Genomic DNA, 21273 nt, shown 5'->3' on the forward strand with positions numbered 1-21273 from the left:
ATTCTCATTTAAAAAAATCATCGATTACGTCATCACGCCCAGGTGGATGACGTCACTAATATGATATATATACCAAAAAATTAGAATTTAAAAATAAAAATAGACCTGTTTCGGGAGTTATCTCCAGAGACGCCTATTCTCGACAAAAATGAATTTATGCCAACTCAAACGTCCTCACTGTATTTGTTTATAAGCCAAAAAATTGTTTATAACCTTAAAACAGTGCTGAGGCCGCTTAAATATTCCGATTTTAATTCTGTAAAGTGTATTAGATAGGTAGAGAAACTCTTTATATGTAAATAAATTAGCAAACTTCTTCATGGTCTACTTTTTCTTCATAAAGTTTTAAAAAAATTGAAATTTTTTTAAAAAAATTTAGATTGCAAAATTATTCTGCGAAATCTATCAGGTCGATTTTAATGAAATTTGGTGAACCATTTAATTATTTTGTAAAAATTTTCTAAGCGAATTACGAAAGTGCTAGTTGCAACTAAAGTGGTTGAAAAACATTGAATCAAAACAGGCTTATTTTGCCCCTTATTTTGTATTTATTGCTATTTTGCAGAAAGGGTAATAATTTAAGACATTTTTAACCAGTCGTTTATCTTACAAAATTCAATTATGTTTATTTTATTTCCCTACGACTTTGTTCCCAAATGAATCGTTTTAAAGTTATAAGCAAAGAAATTAGAAAAATATCGATGTTTTTCGAAATTTTTAAATATTTTAATTTTTTTGTTATTGTTCCGGGCATATTTGAGAAGGAGCATAAGTCAGTTATTATTGTTGAAGTTGTCACCTAACTTTATCTGCAAAAATCCGAATTCCACCTCGCACATCCAAAAATATACGTTTTTTCACAGATCCGCCTTGGTCTATACTTCTTTGTACTGATTAAGAAGCCGACCAAACTATCGGCCGATAAAAAGTCTGCAGTCTGCGGGGGCTCTTAATGAGAGATAGAAATTCGTTTTTGTCCACATGCGTCATTTTTTCAAACACGTCAACTTTATGCAGCTGTTACTAGTATACTAAAGATCGTATCGCGCTAAAATTTGAAATGTATGCCTAAAAAACGTCGGACTTTCTAGAACTAATGTTTTGTGTGAGATCACAGCACCCCAATCGGATAAGGAGGTTACTTATCTAGTTACTTATATTATACCAGATCGTACAATATTAATCAACAAATTTATTACAACTATCTAGTGCCAATTACCACATACAAGAGCCCAAGTTCTCAGCAGAAGAGTATGGGATATTCTTAGCTTATTACCAACCAGTCCCAAACTTCTTCGTGGTTTCAAATACTTGGATATCCCTCTTCCAGAATTGTTAGATCCTTCAAGTGCTCAAAAATTAATGTATTCTTTGTATATTGTCGAATCTTTAAGCGCCAAAATGTACCGAGGAAAGTATTCAGATGAAGGGGATGGAGAGGAAGAGTCGTGGACTAGAAAATTCGTAAAGCATGGTGGATTAAGTCACCTCTTCGATATTTTTATGTCTGGTGAGTACCTTTATTCTATAATTTTATTTTTTTTTATTTATCTAATGCCTCGACAACTAATGGCCATTGGCATGGTTGGCACTGGCGAAGCGTCCATGTAACCACTGTTACCATTGGTAACAGTTAAAAATCTTGCAAATAAATATTTTATGACTACTATGAAATAATTCCATTTATATTTTTTACCAACAGAAATATTTGTTAATACGTAGTACCTACCAAATTTAGTAAATAGCCAATTAGACGCACGAAAATATTGGCGAGATTACATGTGAATACATTTGAATCCGTTGCAGGGTTGCACGTTATTATATTCCGTTACCACTTCTAGTTCTGGCAACGAAAGATGATTCTGGCTATCGGTCGAGACTGAAAATTTTGAAGGAATGACGGCTCCAGAGACGGCGCGGGCACGCTGTGTATATCAGTATTGTCACCATTTTACAAAATGGTAACGTTTTAGTTTAGTAGCTATTCGTGCATTTGAATTTGAACATGGAAGAATGTTGCTGCGTAATCGATCAACTACTTGAAAAGTCATTATCCTTGTATATTTTTTTTATATATAATTTTGAAGAAAAAAATGAAATTATTGAAAATAGAAGATTTAAAATATATAAACACTAGTTTTCAAAATATGTTCTGTTCCCTACTTGTTTATTTTTGATGTTAATTTTATTGTAGAATAATCTGTTTAGTTTGTTTATTATTTATTGTTATACCTATTACATGCATATAATACATGTATACATAATTACAAAAACTTATATTTGGGAGGTTCAAAATAATTGTTATCTACTTTTTATGTCATATTATGTATAAGTTTTTAGTTTGTGAAAACTGTCATTATAGACAGCAGTGCGTGAAGGGTTTAAAGTGTGCGTGAAGTAACAATGTATTTTAAATGGGATTTACTTTCTCGCACACTTTCAATAGGTTTTTTGGCACACTTTCATATAATCAAGTATTCTTAACTTTTGCGTTGTCATATTTATGACTTACAATAGGGTAGCCGAACGTCCCGAAAAAATGATATTTTCCCGTTTTTTAACGATTTGTCCCGGTGTCCCGAAACAGTCTCTCGGGACGCCTAAATGTCTCGTATTTTTTCTTCAATTTCAATTGTTTCTTCAATTTCGGCATTTGTTTTCATTATTATTTCTCCCTCTCTTATTACATTGTGGTCCAGTATTGTTCTCATTATTGTTCGTTCAAATTTCGGAATGCTATGTTCCTCTTTCTTATTAATCGTCGTTGTTTCCATCCCATATTTATCAACAGGTCTTATTAAGGTATTATATTATTTCATATTATACTTGTCTTGTTTCTCAACAGATTTCTAATCATTCCATATGTTTTTCTGCCTTTCAGAATTCTTTCCTCTGTTCTCTCTTTTCCGGTTTTCCATATTGTTACTCCCAAGTAGCTAAAGGTGGATACAAGTTTGTCCTCCTTATGATTACTTTCAATATCAGATTAAATAATAGTGTCGGGGAGACAGAATCACCTTATTTCACTCATTTATTTACATTTATCTCCTTAGAAGTTGTTCGTTGAAACTGATCCTTGCTTTGGTGTTCTTTAGGCTTACTGTTAGCATAATTTGTCTTAATATTTCTGGGATTCCAACATTCTCTATCTCCTCCATCATTTTCGCCCGATTGATTATATCAAAAGCGCTTTTAAAATCTATGAATATTCGGGGAATTTCTCTGTTGTATTCTCTAGATTTTTGAATTACTTGTTTCACTGTATGTGTGAAATTAATCATCGACCTCCTTGGTGTGAATCCATTCTCGTATTCTCCTACTATTCGTTTAGCGCATTATTTAAGTCTCATGTTTAGTATGTTTGCTAGAATGTTATATGTGGTGTTTAATAAAGTTATTGCTCTTTAATTCTGGCACTCCTCCCGATCTCCTTTTTTTCATATATTATAGTTACTATAATACCTGTGTTCCAATCGTCTGGTAGTCAGTTTTGTCCATAATTTGTTGTATTAGTTGGTTTATTTCTTTATGTAATTCTCTTTCTCCGTATTTTTTTAATTCCACTACTTTTTCATCTTCTCCTGCTGCTTTTCCGTTTCCTAGGTTTTTAATATTTGTTTTTGTACTTCTTCTGCTGTGAAAATTTCGACTTCGTCGTTATCTTCTACGGTTTTATTTCTTCATCGCAGTGTGCTTCCTTCTTCATAGTGAATAGCATTTTTTCGTAATATTCTTCCCATATTTTGCTGATCTGTTTCTCTTCAAATACGGTTTCTCCTTTCTGGTTTTTTAGTCCTCTTGTTTTGCTTGATTTAATGCTGGGCTTATTTTTTGTTGCTCTGACTTTTTTGTAAAATTGCTTTATTTACTCTTCAGTTAACAACTGTTTTGTTCTGACGGATTGTTAATCCATGATATTCTGGCTGAGTTTTTTACTTTGTTTCGCAGTCTTGATCGTACGTAAATTACATATTCAAAGGTAAATTGAAAAGGATTTGTAGGTCCCAAATTAGCTAAAAGACCATGTTTCATCCTGCCTATTTGGATATCGCCCCAAGCCCTCCTTGGCAGTGGCGTACCCGGAGAGGGGACTTGGGGGTTAAACCCCCTTTCCCCCAGGGCATATGAAAAATATATAAAAAAAAGTAGGAAAATGTAACTTGTCTTTCACAAACAAAACAAAAAAATACGCCAACCCCCCTCCCCAGAGAAAAATTCTACGCTACTGCTCCTTGGATGTGTCCCGTTTTTTCAAGTTTATGATCTGGTCACCCTAACTTACAACCAAATTTTTGACAGTTTTGTGGTTTGAAAGTAGTTAGGATTTTTAAATGTCAAAGTTCTAAAAATTGTAGAATAGAAATGAATTCCAGTGACGAAGAGTTACAGTTTTTTTTGTTTATCGTAGATAAAATATTGTATGAAACTGTGCGTGAAGTACTTTTTCTCGCTCCGTTGTCGCTCGTGCTCTAAATATCGCGTGCGTTCGCAAAAAACATACTTCACGAACTGTTTCATAAATAACTATTTTTCAATAAGATTTTTTTACATCTAGTTTTGGTAACACTCTAGAAAAAGTCACGCTTCGCCACTGATGGTTGGTACGGTGAATTTTTGCAGTTAGGTACCTATTGTCATGTGTAGTGTGTGTGTGTTAAGTAAGTGTCTTGTTACTTTGCAAAGTCGACGTCATTGCCTTTGCAAAGAGACGCTAATTGTATCCGAACGTCTGCGGTCCCTCCGGTGAGTACCGATCCCACAAGGACAGAAACTATTTTCATTTATTAGTTTATAATAAACGAAAAATTCCCGACAGTGGTCGAAAATTCAAATTTAGGAGGACATCTAACAAAAACCCAACTTCTGAGAAACATACATTAATGATTATAATTGAAAAGTAAAATGCGTATCTTAGTCGGTTCCGAATAATTTATCTACTTCCTAGAAACCTTCTCAAGGTCAGGTAGTCGCAACGGGACTGCAAATGCAAATACAAGTTTTGTTCAGTTACGCTTTATCGTTGTTTGCGAACGTTGTGTTCTCAAGTTGTTAAAAGTGTTAAAGAGTGTTTTTAATTTTTGTTTTTATTTCATCATGTCTGCTGGTTCTTCAGGTTAGTATTATTTGTAATGATCGTATATAAAAGTTTTTTATTCATAGTAAAATTGGATTTATTAGAAGCAGAGAAAAACAATAGTTATCTTTTTAATTGTTGAAATTTGATAGTCAAAAGAAAAAAAAGTTTATTTAGTTTTATTCTAATTTTTAATTATATTGTAGATTCATCATTTATCTTTTTATACACAAAATCTGTAGGGTCGGAGTGCATCGGAAGTTGTTTAATAATTTTTTTGTTTTCAGGTGTTCACCGAGACGTGACGAGGTTGAGTTTATTCGAACTTCTTTTAGGTAATTCTTTGTTATCTCGGGCAACTACAGTTGCTTCAAGGAAAAAAATGCTTGACTATGTAAATCATAGAATACCAGACATTCCTGAAGAAGTCATTTTAAACAAAATTTCATGGTTTTCTAATAATCTCCTGGTTCGTTGGAAAGCTAGTGGGAAAAATAAGAAAAATTTTTTGAAGCAGAATGAGGACTGGCTGAATCATTCAATACATAATACTGTTGAACCACATCCAAGTGAATTTGTTTGTACAACTAAAAGAAAATTAAGGCCTATGAAAGGGTTTGATACACTAAGCACTAGATTCAAAAGGAGACGTACAAAAAAATTGGTGTTAAACCATAGCGTAGAAGAGCTTAATTTTGCATCAAGGACCAGCTTTATAAAATCAGGCAAAATAAATTTGGCTTATGTTATAAAAAAGCTACATTTTCCAGTCCTCGGTCGCTAAGAAGGTTAAAAAATGTGCGCGGATCAAAAAGTCCGGTGAAAAAATATACAGCTGAAGAAACCCTTGCTCTCATAGTTGATGCTAAATTGACCAAATCACAGTATTTAAAATTGAAAAAAAGTGCAAAGAATAATAATTGTGACTTATATCCTTCTTACGATGATGTACTAAAAGCAAAGAAAGAGTGTTACCCGGAAGGCATAAATGTAACAGAGACTAAGGGGGAGATTAAGTTACAATGTCTCCTTGATCACATTGTTCGTCGTTTAGCTGTTGTCCAGGAAGAAGTATTTTCTCAAGTTATAAGTGAAAAAGGTATTACAGTTTTTCACATGACTTATAAATGGGGGTTTGATGGAAGTTCAAATCAATCTATGTACAAACAGAAATTTCAGGAAAGTTGTGATTTAGTAGATTCAGACTTGCTGTTAACATCGATAGTGCCACTTAAGTTAACAACACAACAGTTTGAGTCAGAAGAGATTGTATGGCTTAATCCACGTTCATCATCTACTCGATTTTGTGTACCTATTAAATTCGAATTCATAAAAGAAACACATGATATAATAATGCGAGAAAATAATTATGTCGAGGAACAAATAGCTTCGCTCTTACCAACAATTGTAAATGTCCGAGAAGAAATTGTTACTGTCCAGCATACGTTATTAAAAACTATGTTGGATGGAAAAGTGGCCAATGCTCTAGCAGAAAATCCTTCCACACAGAGCTGCTATATTTGCAAAACTAAACCAAAAGATATGAACAATTTAAGGGCAGTTTTAAAAAAACCTTGCAATTTCTCTACTTTTCAGTATGGTCTGTCGACGCTGCATGCACATATTAGATTCTTTGAATGCATTTTGCATATTGCTTACCGACTAGATATAAAAACATGGCAGGTTAGAGGTGTCCAAAATAAAGCCATTTGTGAAGCAAAAAAGAAAGAAATAATATCAAAATTTCGGCAAGAAACTGGACTTCTCATAGATACAATTAAGCAAGGTAGTGGTAATACCAATGATGGTAACACTGCCAGAAAATTCTTCAAAGACCCTGAGAAATCCGCTCAAATTACAAATGTAGCCGAAACTTTAATTAGGAGATTTGCAACCATTTTACAAGCCATATCATGTGGTTATCAATTAAATAGCGAAAATTTTAGAGAATATACTCTGAAAACTGCCGAACATTTTGTGAAATTATACGAATGGTATAAGATGCCAGCTAGTGTCCATAAAATATTAATACATGGAACTGACGTAATTGATACTCTTTTACTTCCGATTGGTCAGTTAAGCGAAGAAGCTTTAGAAGCAAGACATAAGGAGTGCCGTTATTATCGACAACATAACACACGCAAGATCGGAAGAAAAGAAAATATAGAAGACCTTCTTCATGCGTTATTATTATCTTCAGATATGGTTATTTCGCATTTAAGACCATTGCCGAAAAGAAAAGTAAATCATCTATCTAAAGAAGTTTTGGGCTTACTTCGTGCACCAGAAATTAGCCCTCAAACACCTTCAATGTCAGTAGAAGAAGAAGATTCGGATACTTCATGCTCTAGTAGCCCCGAAAGTGACAATGACGTTTTTGAGTAATGTAAATTTTTATTAATAATTTTATTATTTTTTTTTGGACTCTAGATATGCAACTATTTTAAATTTGTTTATAATTCGCTATTACTTTGGGTTTTTTAATAATTGTATTTTATTTATTTTTGTTAGAATTCTGTGATTTATTTTAATTGATTATTGAAAACAAATTCCTAAGAAAAATAAAGAAAAAAGTTCCTTTTTATTGTAACTTATGCATTACCCTTATTGCGGCTGGCTAAATATAACATAATTATGAAACACCCTGTATAATTGAACGAGATTAATATTAACTATTTTCGTGATGTTATCTTAACAATTTGTGGCCGTGACTTGTTCTTAATAAATTGCCTTAAAAAAATATCATACCGAATTCAACAAGTCCTCCTAAATTTGAATTTTCGACCACTGTGCCCCGGTGAGATTCGAACTCACTACCATTCGGTCCTTTCGATCCAAAGGTAGGCGCTCTTACCACTTAGCCACAGAGGGGGTTTTTTTATTGTGCATAATGTGTTCTGCTAAAATCTCAGAGAACGGCAGTTCTCGCCAGTGAACATGCTACAAAAGAGCTTCAAAATGCAAATGTATCAAAGTTACTCTTTTGTATTTTATTTGATGGAAAATTTTATTTTCCATCAAAATGAAAATTTATTTTTGAGCCACGTTATATTCATATCAGCTCTTTTGTAGCTGGAGTATTGTGTGCGCCACTCATTTTTACGTCGTTTAGCGGTTTTTTATTCTTTTATCACTATACAATAAGTATAAAACTTATATCGATTAATATGTACGTGTAAAATGTATAAATACAGTGACGAGTGAGCTAAGAACCTACAAAATTATGCAAAAGATGAAAAACATAATACGTTGTGGCATAAGCCAAGAAGAAACTAGTAGAAGTGGAAAATTAACCATAGAAACTTATACATTTACATTATATTACCACTATCGATAATTTTTCACCTTTCGACGTATTGGAGGAGTATGGCAACTAACACTGTGACAGGAAAATTTTATAAAACGTCATTGTTATGAAATTAGTTGTCGTACTCCTCCAAAATGTCTAAAGGTGGGAAACTATCGATAGTGGTAATGTAATATAAATTTATAGGTTTCTATCAATAATTTATTACAGTTTTCAAATTTACTTCTCTCTCTCTCTCTCTCTCCCTGTCCCTCTCTCTCTCTTTCTCTCTTTGATCAACGCATCCTCCTCTTGTTTATTCGTTTGAAATTTTCTCTATAAGTATTTTCCATTTCTCTCTATTTCTCGCTCTCTGTTTGACCTCTCTACCTCTCAGGCCAATTATTTCATGGTCTCTTGTTGCAGTTCTTCTCAAGCTATTATCAAAATATTCCTCTTCTTCCTCTGGTTGGTATTCGAGTGCCTGCCTGGTTATATTATTTTGGTCTTTTGTTAGTGTATGCCAAATCCATTTTCTTCTTTTAATAATTTCTGTTATTTTCTCTTATTTTGTTCTTACTCATAGTTCTGCATTTATTTTATAAGGCCAGTATATTTTTACGATTTTTCTGAACGATTTATTTATAAAGGTTTGTAATTTTTTGGTAGTTGTTTCTTTGTGTATTCAAGATTTTGCGCCATACAATAATATACTCTTAATAGAACTGTTAAATCTTTTAATTTTGGTTAATTCTAATATATCGAGTGTCTTCCAGATTTTATTTAACGAGTTATATGAATGTTGTGCATTTACTATTCTTTTTTCTACATCTGATCTACTATCGCCTTTTTTTTTCTATGATTAGTCCCAGATACAGTCGGAAAAATGAAAGAATACCCATGAACGATCATATCAATCACATATTGAGATAATTAATAATCTATCCCTCTCGTTTGTTATTTATAGAAAAAGAACAGCAAATACAAAATATATGATTGTATGTGATTGATGTGATCGGTCATGGGTATTCTTTCATTTTTCCGACTGTATGTAAAGTTATCTATTTGCCTTATTTGTCTTACATGTATTTTAATTTTAGTTTATTGTCTGTCTTTTAAGAGTTTCGTTTTTTCTGTATTTATCTTAAGTCCCATTACATTGGAGTATTTTACAAGCTTCTTCTTCTCGATCGTCTGCATATGGTTGCTATGTCCGGTTAGGAGAGAAATGTCGTCTGTGAAGTCACAAGTCCTCTAACTAGTTGTGCAAGTTCCACCTAATACCTCTTTTTTTATCGCTTACATGCTTCATGATCCAATCTGTTATGATTAGTAATAGTATCAGGCCAGTACATATCCTTGTTTAACTTCGCTTTGTATAGCTATATCTTCTACCATTTCTTCCGCATGTTCCAGTCTGGCTCTATATAGACAAGGCGAAAACGGCGGGTTCGTTGGGAAAAATATTCCCATGAGATTTTTTTGCATAATCACATTCGTGAGACATCCCAGAATAAGGTTAATGAAGTCGCCCACGTGAAAAATGGGCCAAAGATCAATATTTTTGTCCTGGACAATTTTTTTGTAGGTTTTTTGGACCATTCTGGATAAAAAAGGTCTCTCATAATTTTTCTCTAAAGTTCATCGTTTTCGAGTTTTAAGCAATTTAAAATTTGAAAAACGCGAAAATGGCCATTTTTAAGACTTAATAACTCGGTTAAAAATTAATATTATGAAAGTCAGAAAGTGACTAAATCAAAGTTTAAAGTCGCCGCTACATGATCCTGAAGAAATCTGTGTCATTAATTTACTACTAAGCTGTTATTTTTAATTAATAACAATGAGCGGTTAGATCGTATTGACGCAGCTGTAAATGTGAGTGCGAGTAAGATGCACAATTGGACTGTCGGAATGGCATCTCACTCACACTCAGAATTTACGGTCGCCTAACACTTGCATGGCGCTCATTATTATTACTTAAAAATAACAGCTCAGTAGTAAAATAATGACAAAAATGTCTTCAGGATCTTGTAGGGGAGACTTTAAACTTTGATCTAGTCACTTTCTGACTTTCATAATAATAACTTTTAACAGAGTTATTAAGCTTTGAAAATCGACATTTTTCGTTTTTTTCAATTTTAAATTGCTTATAACTCGAAAACGATCAACTTTACAGAAAAATTATAAGAGACCTTTTTTGTCCAGAATGCTCCAAAAAACCTAAAAAAATTGTCCAAGCCAAAAATATTGACTTTTGCAATTTGATTAAAAAAAATTGTTAAAAAAAATTGGACCACATTTCACGTGGGCGACTTCTTGAACCTTATTCTGGGATGTCTCACGAATGTGATTATGCAAAAAGATCTCTGGAATATTTTTCCCAGCTAACCCGCCGTTTTCGCCTTGTATAATATTCCTTATAGAATAATCTGATCAGGTTGATATTTTCAGCAGTACTCCATATAGTTCCATAATCTTTACATTTGCTCTCCGTTTATTATATCGAAGATCTGTTCAAACTCAATAAACACATTATATTTATATTTCTTTGCCGTTTGCTAGACTGTTCCAAGATAATCCTAAGCCCGGCCGCACATCAAAGAAACATGAAACGTAAATTACGTTTCATGGAAATAAACCACTGCTAAACAAATATATATCCGGCCATTTATGAGACTCCGAAAATAAAAATGTGTCATGAGCATGAATCACACTCGTTTCATTAGTAGGCGGACTTTGAGATGTTTTTAGCAGTGTTTTCTTTTCATGAAACATGTTTTTCGTTTCATGTTTCATGTTTTTCGTTTCATGTTTCTTTGGTGTGCGGCTTGGCTTAGAGTACAAAATGTGGTCGATAGTGAAGCGTTTCTTGTCTATAAGTCTTAGTTTATCTATATCTGGTATTCCCTCGTGTTTGGAGTATATTTCTTCAAAGAGTTCTACACTCGGGTGCAAAAAAATCGATCCACTGAAAATTTGGTCATATTTTGACGTCTCGAATTTCCTAAACCTGTTGTCCGATTTAAGTGATTTTTTTACCATGGTATAGCCTTATTCATTAACAATATCGCTGTAATAATATTGTTGTTTGGCAGATAAACTGTTATTGTATACCGGGTGTACGAACCAAACTGTGTTTTTTTCTCAAAGTTCGCACCACCCTGTGGACTATTCTAGCATTTATAAAATACTGAAATTAATCAATTACTTTTAATGGGAAATAATCCCCAATTTTACCAAAAAATGATTTTATTAACGTTTCGAAGCCCAAGTCGGGTGTCGTTGTCAAAAAATAATACTAATAAACAAAAATTTTGTTGCTAAGTAAAAAATTCTTCTAATAATTTATTTAATCTGACTCATTCATATCGGCAATTCAGACATGTATTATACATTTTAAAGTAGAAGACTTTAAAATGATATTGCCAATATTGATGAGTTGCGTTCCTGGGACGACTTTACTAAAAGATAGTTCATTTGATTACATGAAATCAACCCAACTCAAGAATATCCGCCACAAAAAATCATAGCATGTGATCTGTCTTTAAAAAGACAACCAAATGCAACGGTGGCAATAAAATTCTCGCGTTAGAGACTCCATAGTAAATCACGAGGGAAAAACCAGGAAAAAACCTCGTGATACTATCCCGACATCGTAAGTATTTGTGCTTACATTTAGTTTACTCTCAAATCTAATACCAAATTCCGACTTTAATATATATGCTATTTTAAATTATAAATAATATTAATATAGATATTATATACATAATACTAAAATATAAAATATGTACTAACTCGATATGTTATTTACTTACTAATCGTGGTATTTTCTTTCTATTGACTGCCTCTTTTAGTATGGGTAACCACATCCTACTGCATTCTACTGAGGAATTTGCGACACAATTGGTTTCATTTAGCATAATTAGAGCCGCTTCTTTGATTTTTCTCTTTTTACTATCTGTTTCTTTCAGGACTATACTTGAATCTCTCCAATGAACTCTATGTTCATTATCCCATGCATGTTGACATATTTGAGATCTATCAAATTCTCTATTTTTAATATAAGACTGATGTTCACTTATTCTAACGTTTAATGGTCTTGATGTTTCACCTAAATAAAATTGTTCGCAAAGGTATTTTATAAATACAATTCTTTGTTCCTTCTTGTTCATTGTTAGGTTTAGTTTTAGATAGAATAGATCTCAATGTGTTTGTTGTTTTGAAAGTTGTTGAAATGTTGAATTTATTTCCTATTGTTTTAAGTTTCTCGGATAGTCCTTTTATATATGGTATTGATATTTTCCTCGTATTATTTCTTGTGGATGTTATAGGGTCCCGTTCTACGTTGTTCCGTTCAAAAAATGCCACAAGAAAATAGCTTCAGAACAACACTGAAATTAAAACCCAACAATAGCCTCAGGTTTTCTCAACATTCTGTTTTTAGATTCATTCGCTTATGTTGGACAATAAAAAAGTTAGGTACTTTAACAACTGGCCATGTTCGTCATCAGTACAGGGCGTTTCTAAATAAGTGCGACAAACTTTAAGGGGTAATTTTACATGAGAAAATAATGACAATTTGCTTTTTAATCATATGTCCGCAAACGCTTCGTTTCCGCGATACGGGATGTGCAATTTTTTTTTCAAAATGACGATTTATTTACTGCTTCAAAACCAGTTAAGATATGCAAATAAAATTTGGTGGGTTTTAAGACGTAGTTATTGCACATTTTTTGACATACAATTAAGAATTTAATATTCACCATGGGCGCGCAAACGGGTATTGTGACCGATCATATTACCCATATGCACGCCAATGGTGAATATAAAATTCTTAATTGTACGTCAAAAAATGTGCAATAACTACGTCTTAAAACCCACCAAATTTTATTTGCATATCTTAACTGGTTTTAAAGCAATAAATAAATCGTCATTTTGTAAACAAAAATTGAACATCCCGTATCTCGGAAACGAAGCGTTGGCGGACATATGATTATAAAACAAATTGTCATTATTTTCTCATGTAAAATTACCCCTTAAAGTTTGTCGCACTTATTTAGAAACACCCTGTACTGATGACGAACATGGCCAGTTGTTAAAGTACCTAACTTTTTTATTATCCAACATAAGCGAATGAATCTAAAAACAGAATGTTGAGAAAACCTGAGGCTATTGTTGGGTTTTTATTTCAGTATTTTATAAATGCTAGAATAGTCTACAGGGTGGTGCGAACTTTGAGAAAAAACACAGTTTGGTTCGTACACCCGGTATACGATGACAGTTTATCTTAACAACAATGTTATTACAACGATATTGTTAATGAATAAGGCTATAACATGGTAAAAAAATCAGTTAAATTGGACAACAGGTTTAGGAAATTCGAGACATCAAAGATGACCAAATTTTCAATGGATCAATTTTTTTGCACCTGAGTGAATGATTTTTTCTATGGTTCCTTAGAATCCGTACACATATGAGGCAGCTTGATTCCTGAATGCCATTTAATAGACTTAAATTTAGAAAGTAAACGTTTTATGTACTGCGTCGGTATGAATTATTTTCGACAAAAAAACAACTACACCTACAGTGTAATATATCTATCTATTATCTTGAATTAATTATAAATATAATTTCAGGTATTCTTCAAAGAGACGGAGGAGATTGTTCTGACTGGCAACAAGACTGTCTCGCATCTCTCTTAAAAATCCTGTGCCATTTGGGAGTCGAATCTGTACACCAAGAAAACATTAAGCCCCGTAATGAAAAAATAATCATTCCCGATTTGAACGGTTGTTTTTTAGCTTTAATGGACAAAAAGTCAATGATGGCGCAGATTACTAGTATTTTGGAAGAAGCGTCGAGGCCCAACGATGTGAACCGTTATAAGACTGGTTTTTGGGGGAGAGCGCAAGTAGTTCATTACGCTCTGGCTTTGTTGGTATCCTGGTTGCATTGCTGCGAGGAAGCTAGAGTTGATTTGTTTCAATCGACTAATTTTTCCGAATGGTTGCAGAGATTGGTAAGTTTTTTTGTTTAAAAATCAGATTCGGTACAACAAATTACACACAATTAATATTGGAAGATTATTTTCGTCAACCCTTTCAGTGTTGTAGTCTTCTATGATTGTAGTCTCTCTCTGTAAAACTCTTTAGAGCAGCCCAGAACCGCTTTTAGAATTGTCCAAGGTATTATGTGACAGACCTAAAATTAGCATTGATGATCCGCCTACTTCGCTACTACGTGTTCTCGGACTTACTTACGGTGTCGAATATGGACTGTGAATAAAATCGATCTAAATCGCCTTGACGCTTTCGAAATGTGCTGCTATAGAAGAATTTTAAAAGTTTCTTGGGTGGAGAGGATTAGAAACTCCACAATACTAGAACATCTCAGCAAGACTACTGAGATTATAAAAAAATTAAAGCACTCATGGGAGTGCCGACAGAAGTGAAAACTTCGTATAGTATATAATTTACAAGCTCAATGCTTTTCCACATACAAAAAGAAGTGCTATACTTATATTATATAAGCGTTGCGTATTTTCTATGCTATTTATGTATCATCATCATCATTGGCTCGACAGCCCTTTCTGGGTCTTGGCCTGTTCCAGGATTCTTCTCCACTCTGATCTGTTTTGTGCTTTTTTTCTCCAGTTTTTTATTTTTAAGGTTTTTATATCATTTTCTATTTGTTCTAAATATCTCAGCTTCGGTCTTCCTCTTGTTCTTTTTCCTACTGGCATCTGTTTGAATATTTTGTTTGGTATTTCGCCTTCTTCCATTCTTTCTACATGTCCCATCCAACGCAGCCGTCCTATTTTAATGAATGTTATGATATCTGGATCCTGGTATATTTCGTATAGTTCAAAGTTGTACCTTCTTCGCCAAATTCCATTTTCTTTTGTGCCCTTATATATGTGTCGCAAGATTTTTCTTTCAAAGGTGGCTAGCAATGTTTCCTCTCTTTTAGTGAGTGTCCAGGTTTCTGAGCCGTATGTGAGTACCGGTCTTATTAGGGTTTTGTATATTTGGCATTTTGTTTTCCTTGCGACGTTGTCTGATCTTAGTTGCCGAATTAAGCCATGATAACTTTTATTGGCAATAAATATTCGCCTCTTCACTTCCTCTGCTACGTTATTATCAGATGTGACTAGGGATCCCAAGTATGTAAAGTTTTTTACCCCCTCAATGTTGTATTCTCCTATTGTTATATTTTGTGGCTGCCTTATTTCTGTGTTTTTACTTACCTGCATATATTTTGTTTTGTTCTGGTTGATTTTCAGGCCACTATTTTGTGCAGCTTGTTCTATTTGATTGAATGCCTCTATCATTTCTCTTCTTGATCTTGCGATTATGTCAACATCATCTGCAAATGCTAGTATTTGCACGCTTTTATTAATTATTGTTCCTCGAGTATTGACTGTTGTGTCCCTCATTATTTTCTCGAGTACAATGTTGAACAAGATGCATGATAGAGCGTCTCCCTGGCGTAGTCCCTTTTTCACATCTATTGTTTCCGTTAGTTCGTTTTGTATCCGGATTTTACTTTCTACTTTTAGAGATTCTTTTATCAGTTCTATTAGTTGTGTTGGTATATTAAATTCTTTCATTGCTTTTATTAAGAATTCTCGGTTTATATTGTCATATGCGCTTTCGAAGTCTATGAAGAGATGATGTGTGTCGATGTTATGTTCACTTGTTTTTTCAAGGATCTGTCGCAGAACAAATATCTGGTCTATTGTTGACTTCTGTCTACAGAAGCCACTTTGGTACCTGCCAACTATTTTTTCAGCGTGTGGTCTAAGTCTTTCATAAATGACGTTGGACATTATTTTGTATGCTGCATTCAGCAGCGTGATTCCACGGTAGTTTCCACATTCTAACTGATTCCCTTTTTTATGTAATGGTACAATAATACCATTATTCCACTCCGCTGGTAGCTGTTTATTTGACCATATCTTTGTTATCAATACATGTATTGTTTTCTGTAGTGCGTCTCCTCCTTCCTTCAGTAATTCCGATGCTACTTGATCCGATCCCGGTGATTTATTGTTCTTTAATTTGTCTACTGCTGTTCTAATCTCGGCTATTGTTGGTGGACTCTTTTCTCTGTTGTCTGCTTGGTCTAATGGTATATCAGGGTTCGTCTCACTCCCATCTCCTTCAAGCTTTTCCGTAAAATGTTCTGTCCATCTTCTTAGTATCTCTTGCTGTTCTGTCAATATATTACCTTCCTTATCTCTACACATCGTCGTTCTCGGTTTGAAGTCTTTTCTGCTTTTGTTCAGTTTCTGATAAAATTTTCATTTATGTATACATACACTTAATATATATTATGCACGTATGAAATTTATTTCGGCAAAGTGATGACGGTCGCAAACTTAATATTTTTTCCTACCTAAAAAGTGCACAACGTCCCTACAGAAGTTTTCACTTTAAAAATTTATTTCGTCAAACAATGACGGTCGCGAATTTAATACTTTTTCTCCATCTAAAAAATGCACAAGGTCCCTAAGAAATTTTCATTTGAAAAATTTATTTCGCCGAAGCGATGACGGTCGTTAATACAATTATTCCCTATCTAAAAAGTGTATAACGTCCCTAAAAAAGTTTTCGCTTCAAAAATTTATTTCGTCGAAGCAATGACGGTCGATAATTCAATACTTTTTCTCCATCTAAAAAGAGCACAACGTACTACCTAAAGAAGTTTTCACTTCAACAATTTATTTCGTCGAAGCAATAACGGTCGCTAATTCAATACCTCTTTCCCATCCAAAAAGTGCACAACGTCCCTAAGGAAGTTTTCATTGGAAAAATTTATTTCGCCGAAGCGATGAAGATCGCTAATTCAACACTTTTTCTCCATCTAAAAAGTGTATACCGTCCCTAAAAAAGGTTTCGCTTCAAAAATTTATTTCTTCGAAGAAATGACGGCCGCGATGGCGGTCGATAATTCAATATTTTTCTCCATCTAAAAAGGGCACAACGTCCATAAAGGAGATTTCACTTCAAAAATTTATTTCGTCGAAGCAATGACGGTCGCTAATTTAATACTTTTTTCCCATCGAAAAAGGGCAAAACGTCCCTAAAGAAGTTTTCACTTCAAAAATTTATTTCGCCGAAGCGATGACGGTCGCTAATTCAACACTTTTTCGCCATCTTAAAGTGCACAACGTTCCTAAAAAAGTTTTCACTTCAAAAATTTATTTCGTCGAACAAATATCGGTCGCTAATTTAATACATTTTCCCCATCTAAAAACTGCACAACGTCCCTAAAGAACTTTTCACTTCAAAAATTTATTTCGCTGAAGTGATGACGGTCGCTAATTCAATACTTTTTCCCCATCTAAAAAGTGCACAAGGTCCCTAAGAAATTTTCATTTGAAAAATTTATTTCGCCGAAGCGATGACGGTCGTTAATACAATTATTCCCTATCTAAAAAGTGTATAACGTCCCTAAAAAAGTTTTCGCTTCAAAAATTTATTTCGTCGAAGCAATGACGGTCGATAATTCAATACCTCTTTCCCATCCAAAAAGTGCACAACGTCCCTAAGGAAGTTTTCATTGGAAAAATTTATTTCGCCGAAGCGATGAAGATCGCTAATTCAACACTTTTTCTCCATCTAAAAAGTGTATACCGTCCCTAAAAAAGGTTTCGCTTCAAAAATTTATTTCTTCGAAGAAATGACGGCCGCGATGGCGGTCGATAATTCAATATTTTTCTCCATCTAAAAAGGGCACAACGTCCATAAAGGAGATTTTACTTCAAAAATTTATTTCGTCGAAGCAATGACGGTCGCTAATTTAATACTTTTTTTCCCATCGAAAAAGGGCAAAACGTCCCTAAAGAAGTTTTCACTTCAAAAATTTATTTCGCCGAAGCGATGACGGTCGCTAATTCAACACTTTTTCGCCATCTTAAAGTGCACAACGTTCCTAAAAAAGTTTTCACTTCAAAAATTTATTTCGTCGAACAAATATCGGTCGCTAATTTAATACAGTTTCCCCATCTAAAAACTGCACAACGTCCCTAAAGAACTTTTCACTTCAAAAATTTATTTCGCTGAAGTGATGACGGTCGCTAATTCAATACTTTTTCCCCATCTAAAAAGTGCACAAGGTCCCTAAGAAATTTTCATTTGAAAAATTTATTTCGCCGAAGCGATGACGGTCGTTAATACAATTATTCCCTATCTAAAAAGTGTATAACGTCCCTAAAAAAGTTTTCGCTTCAAAAATTTATTTCGTCGAAGCAATGACGGTCGATAATTCAATACCTCTTTCCCATCCAAAAAGTGCACAACGTCCCTAAGGAAGTTTTCATTGGAAAAATTTATTTCGCCGAAGCGATGAAGATCGCTAATTCAACACTTTTTCTCCATCTAAAAAGTGTATACCGTCCCTAAAAAAGGTTTCGCTTCAAAAATTTATTTCTTCGAAGAAATGACGGCCGCGATGGCGGTCGATAATTCAATATTTTTCTCCATCTAAAAAGGGCATAACGTCCATAAAGGAGATTTCACTTCAAAAATTTATTTCGTCGAAGCAATGACGGTCGCTAATTTAATACTTTTTTTCCCATCGAAAAAGGGCAAAACGTCCCTAAAGAAGTTTTCACTTCAAAAATTTATTTCGCCGAAGCGATGACGGTCGCTAATTCAACACTTTTTCGCCATCTTAAAGTGCACAACGTTCCTAAAAAAGTTTTCACTTCAAAAATTTATTTCGTCGAACAAATATCGGTCGCTAATTTAATACATTTTCCCCATCTAAAAACTGCACAACGTCCCTAAAGAACTTTTCACTTCAAAAATTTATTTCGCTGAAGTGATGACGGTCGCTAATTCAATACTTTTTCCCCATCTAAAAAGTGCACAAGGTCCCTAAGAAATTTTCATTTGAAAAATTTATTTCGCCGAAGCGATGACGGTCGTTAATACAATTATTCCCTATCTAAAAAGTGTATAACGTCCCTAAAAAAGGTTTCGCTTCAAAAATTTATTTCGTCGAAGAAATGACGGTCGCGATGGCGGTCGATAATTCAATATTTTTCTCCATCTAAAAAGGGCACAACGTCCATAAAGGAGATTTCACTTCAAAAATTTATTTCGTCGAAGCAATGACGGTCGCTAATTTAATACTTTTTTTCCCATCGAAAAAGGGCAAAACGTCCCTAAAGAAGTTTTCACTTCAAAAATTTATTTCGCCGAAGCGATGACGGTCGCTAATTCAACACTTTTTCGCCAGCTTAAAAGTGCACAACGTCCCTAAAAAAGTTTTCACTTCAAAAATTTATTTCGTCGAACAAATATCGGTCGCTAATTTAATACTTTTTCCCCATCTAAAAACTGCACAACGTCCCTAAAGAACTTTTCACTTCAAAAATTTATTTCGCTGAAGTGATGACGGTCGCTAATTCAATACTTTTTCCCCATCTAAAAAGTGCACAAGGTCCCTAAAGAACTTTTCACTTCAAAAATTTATTTCGCTGAAGTGATGACGGTCGCTAATTCAATACTTTTTCCCCATCTAAAAAGTGCACAACGTCGTTAAAGAAGTGTTCACTTCAAAAATGTATTTCATCGAAGCAATGACGGTCGCGATGACGGTCGCTAATTCAATACTTTTTCCCCATCTAAAAAGACCAAAACGTCCCTAAAGAAGTTCTTACTTCACAACATTATTTCGTCGAAGTAATGACGGTCGCTAATTCAACACTTTTTCCCCATCTTAAAAGTGCACAACGTCCCTAAAAAAGTTTTCACTTCAAAAATTTATTTCGTCGAACAAATATCGGTCGCTAATTTAATACTTTTTCCCCATCTAAAAACTGCACAACGTCCCTAAAGAACTTTTCACTTCAAAAATTTATTTCGCTGTAGTGATGACGGTCGCTAATTCAATACTTTTTCCCCATCTAAAAAGTGCACAACGTCGTTAAAGAAGTGTTCACTTCAAAAATGTATTTCGTCGAAGACGATACTTTTTCCCCGTCTAAAAAGACCAAAACGTCCCTAAAGAAGTTTTTACTTCACAACATTATTTCGTCGAAGCAATGACGGTCGCTAATTCAACACTTTTTCCCCATCTTAAAAGTGCGCAACGTCCCTAAAAAAGTTTTCACTTCAAAAATTTTTTTCGTCGAACAAATATCGGTCGCTAATTTAATACTTTTTCCCCATCTAAAAACTGCACAACGTCCCTAAAGAACTTTTCACTTCAAAAATTTATTTCGCTGTGATGACGGTCGCTAATTCAATTCTTTTTCCCCATCTAAAAAGTGCACAACGTCGTTAAAGAAGTGTTCACTTCAAAAATGTATTTCGTCGAAGCAATGACGGTCGCGATGACGGTCGCTAATTCAATACGTTTTCACTTCACAACATTATTTCGTCGAAGCAATGACGGTCGCTAATTCAATATTTTTGCCTATCTAAAAAGTGCACAACGTCGCTAAAGAAGTTTTCACTTCAAAAATTTATTTCGCAGAAGCAATGGCGGTCGCTAATTGAACACTTTTTCCCCATCTAAAAAGTGCACAACGTCCCTAAAAAAGTTTTCACTTCAAAAATTTATTTCGCCAAGGCGATGACGGTCGCTAATTCAATACTTTTTCCCCATCTAAAAAGTGCACAACGTCCCTAAAGAAGTTTTCACTTCAATAGTATTAGTATTATTATACGTACATTATAATAATACACGTACAAAATTTATTTCGTCGAAGCGATGACGGTCGTGAAATCAATCTTTTTTCCGCATCCCAAAATTGATTTTACATTTATTTGAAATTTAAATACTTTTATACAATTTATGTATACATACTCATAATATAGATACGTACAAAATTTATTTCGCCGAAGAGATGATGGTCGCGATGACGGTCGCGAAATAAATCATTTTTCCCCATCCTAAA

The 21273-nt window shown here is 33.9% G+C and overlaps 1 protein-coding gene across 2 annotated transcripts in view; it reads left to right on the forward strand.

The window, feature by feature from the left end:
• The window catches only part of LOC114327388 (ubiquitin carboxyl-terminal hydrolase 34), a 273865-nt gene that overhangs the window by 134061 nt on the left and 118531 nt on the right, over positions 1–21273 (forward strand). For both annotated transcript variants that reach the window (XM_050649892.1, XM_050649893.1), the window contains exons 18-19: positions 1210–1510; positions 13997–14379. In XM_050649892.1, the coding sequence (XP_050505849.1) occupies positions 1210–1510; positions 13997–14379 (684 nt within the window). The remainder of the gene's footprint in view (positions 1–1209; positions 1511–13996; positions 14380–21273) is intronic.

This window comes from Diabrotica virgifera, chromosome 4 (genome assembly GCF_917563875.1).
Source record: "Diabrotica virgifera virgifera chromosome 4, PGI_DIABVI_V3a".
NCBI classification, from domain to species: domain Eukaryota; kingdom Metazoa; phylum Arthropoda; class Insecta; order Coleoptera; family Chrysomelidae; genus Diabrotica; species Diabrotica virgifera.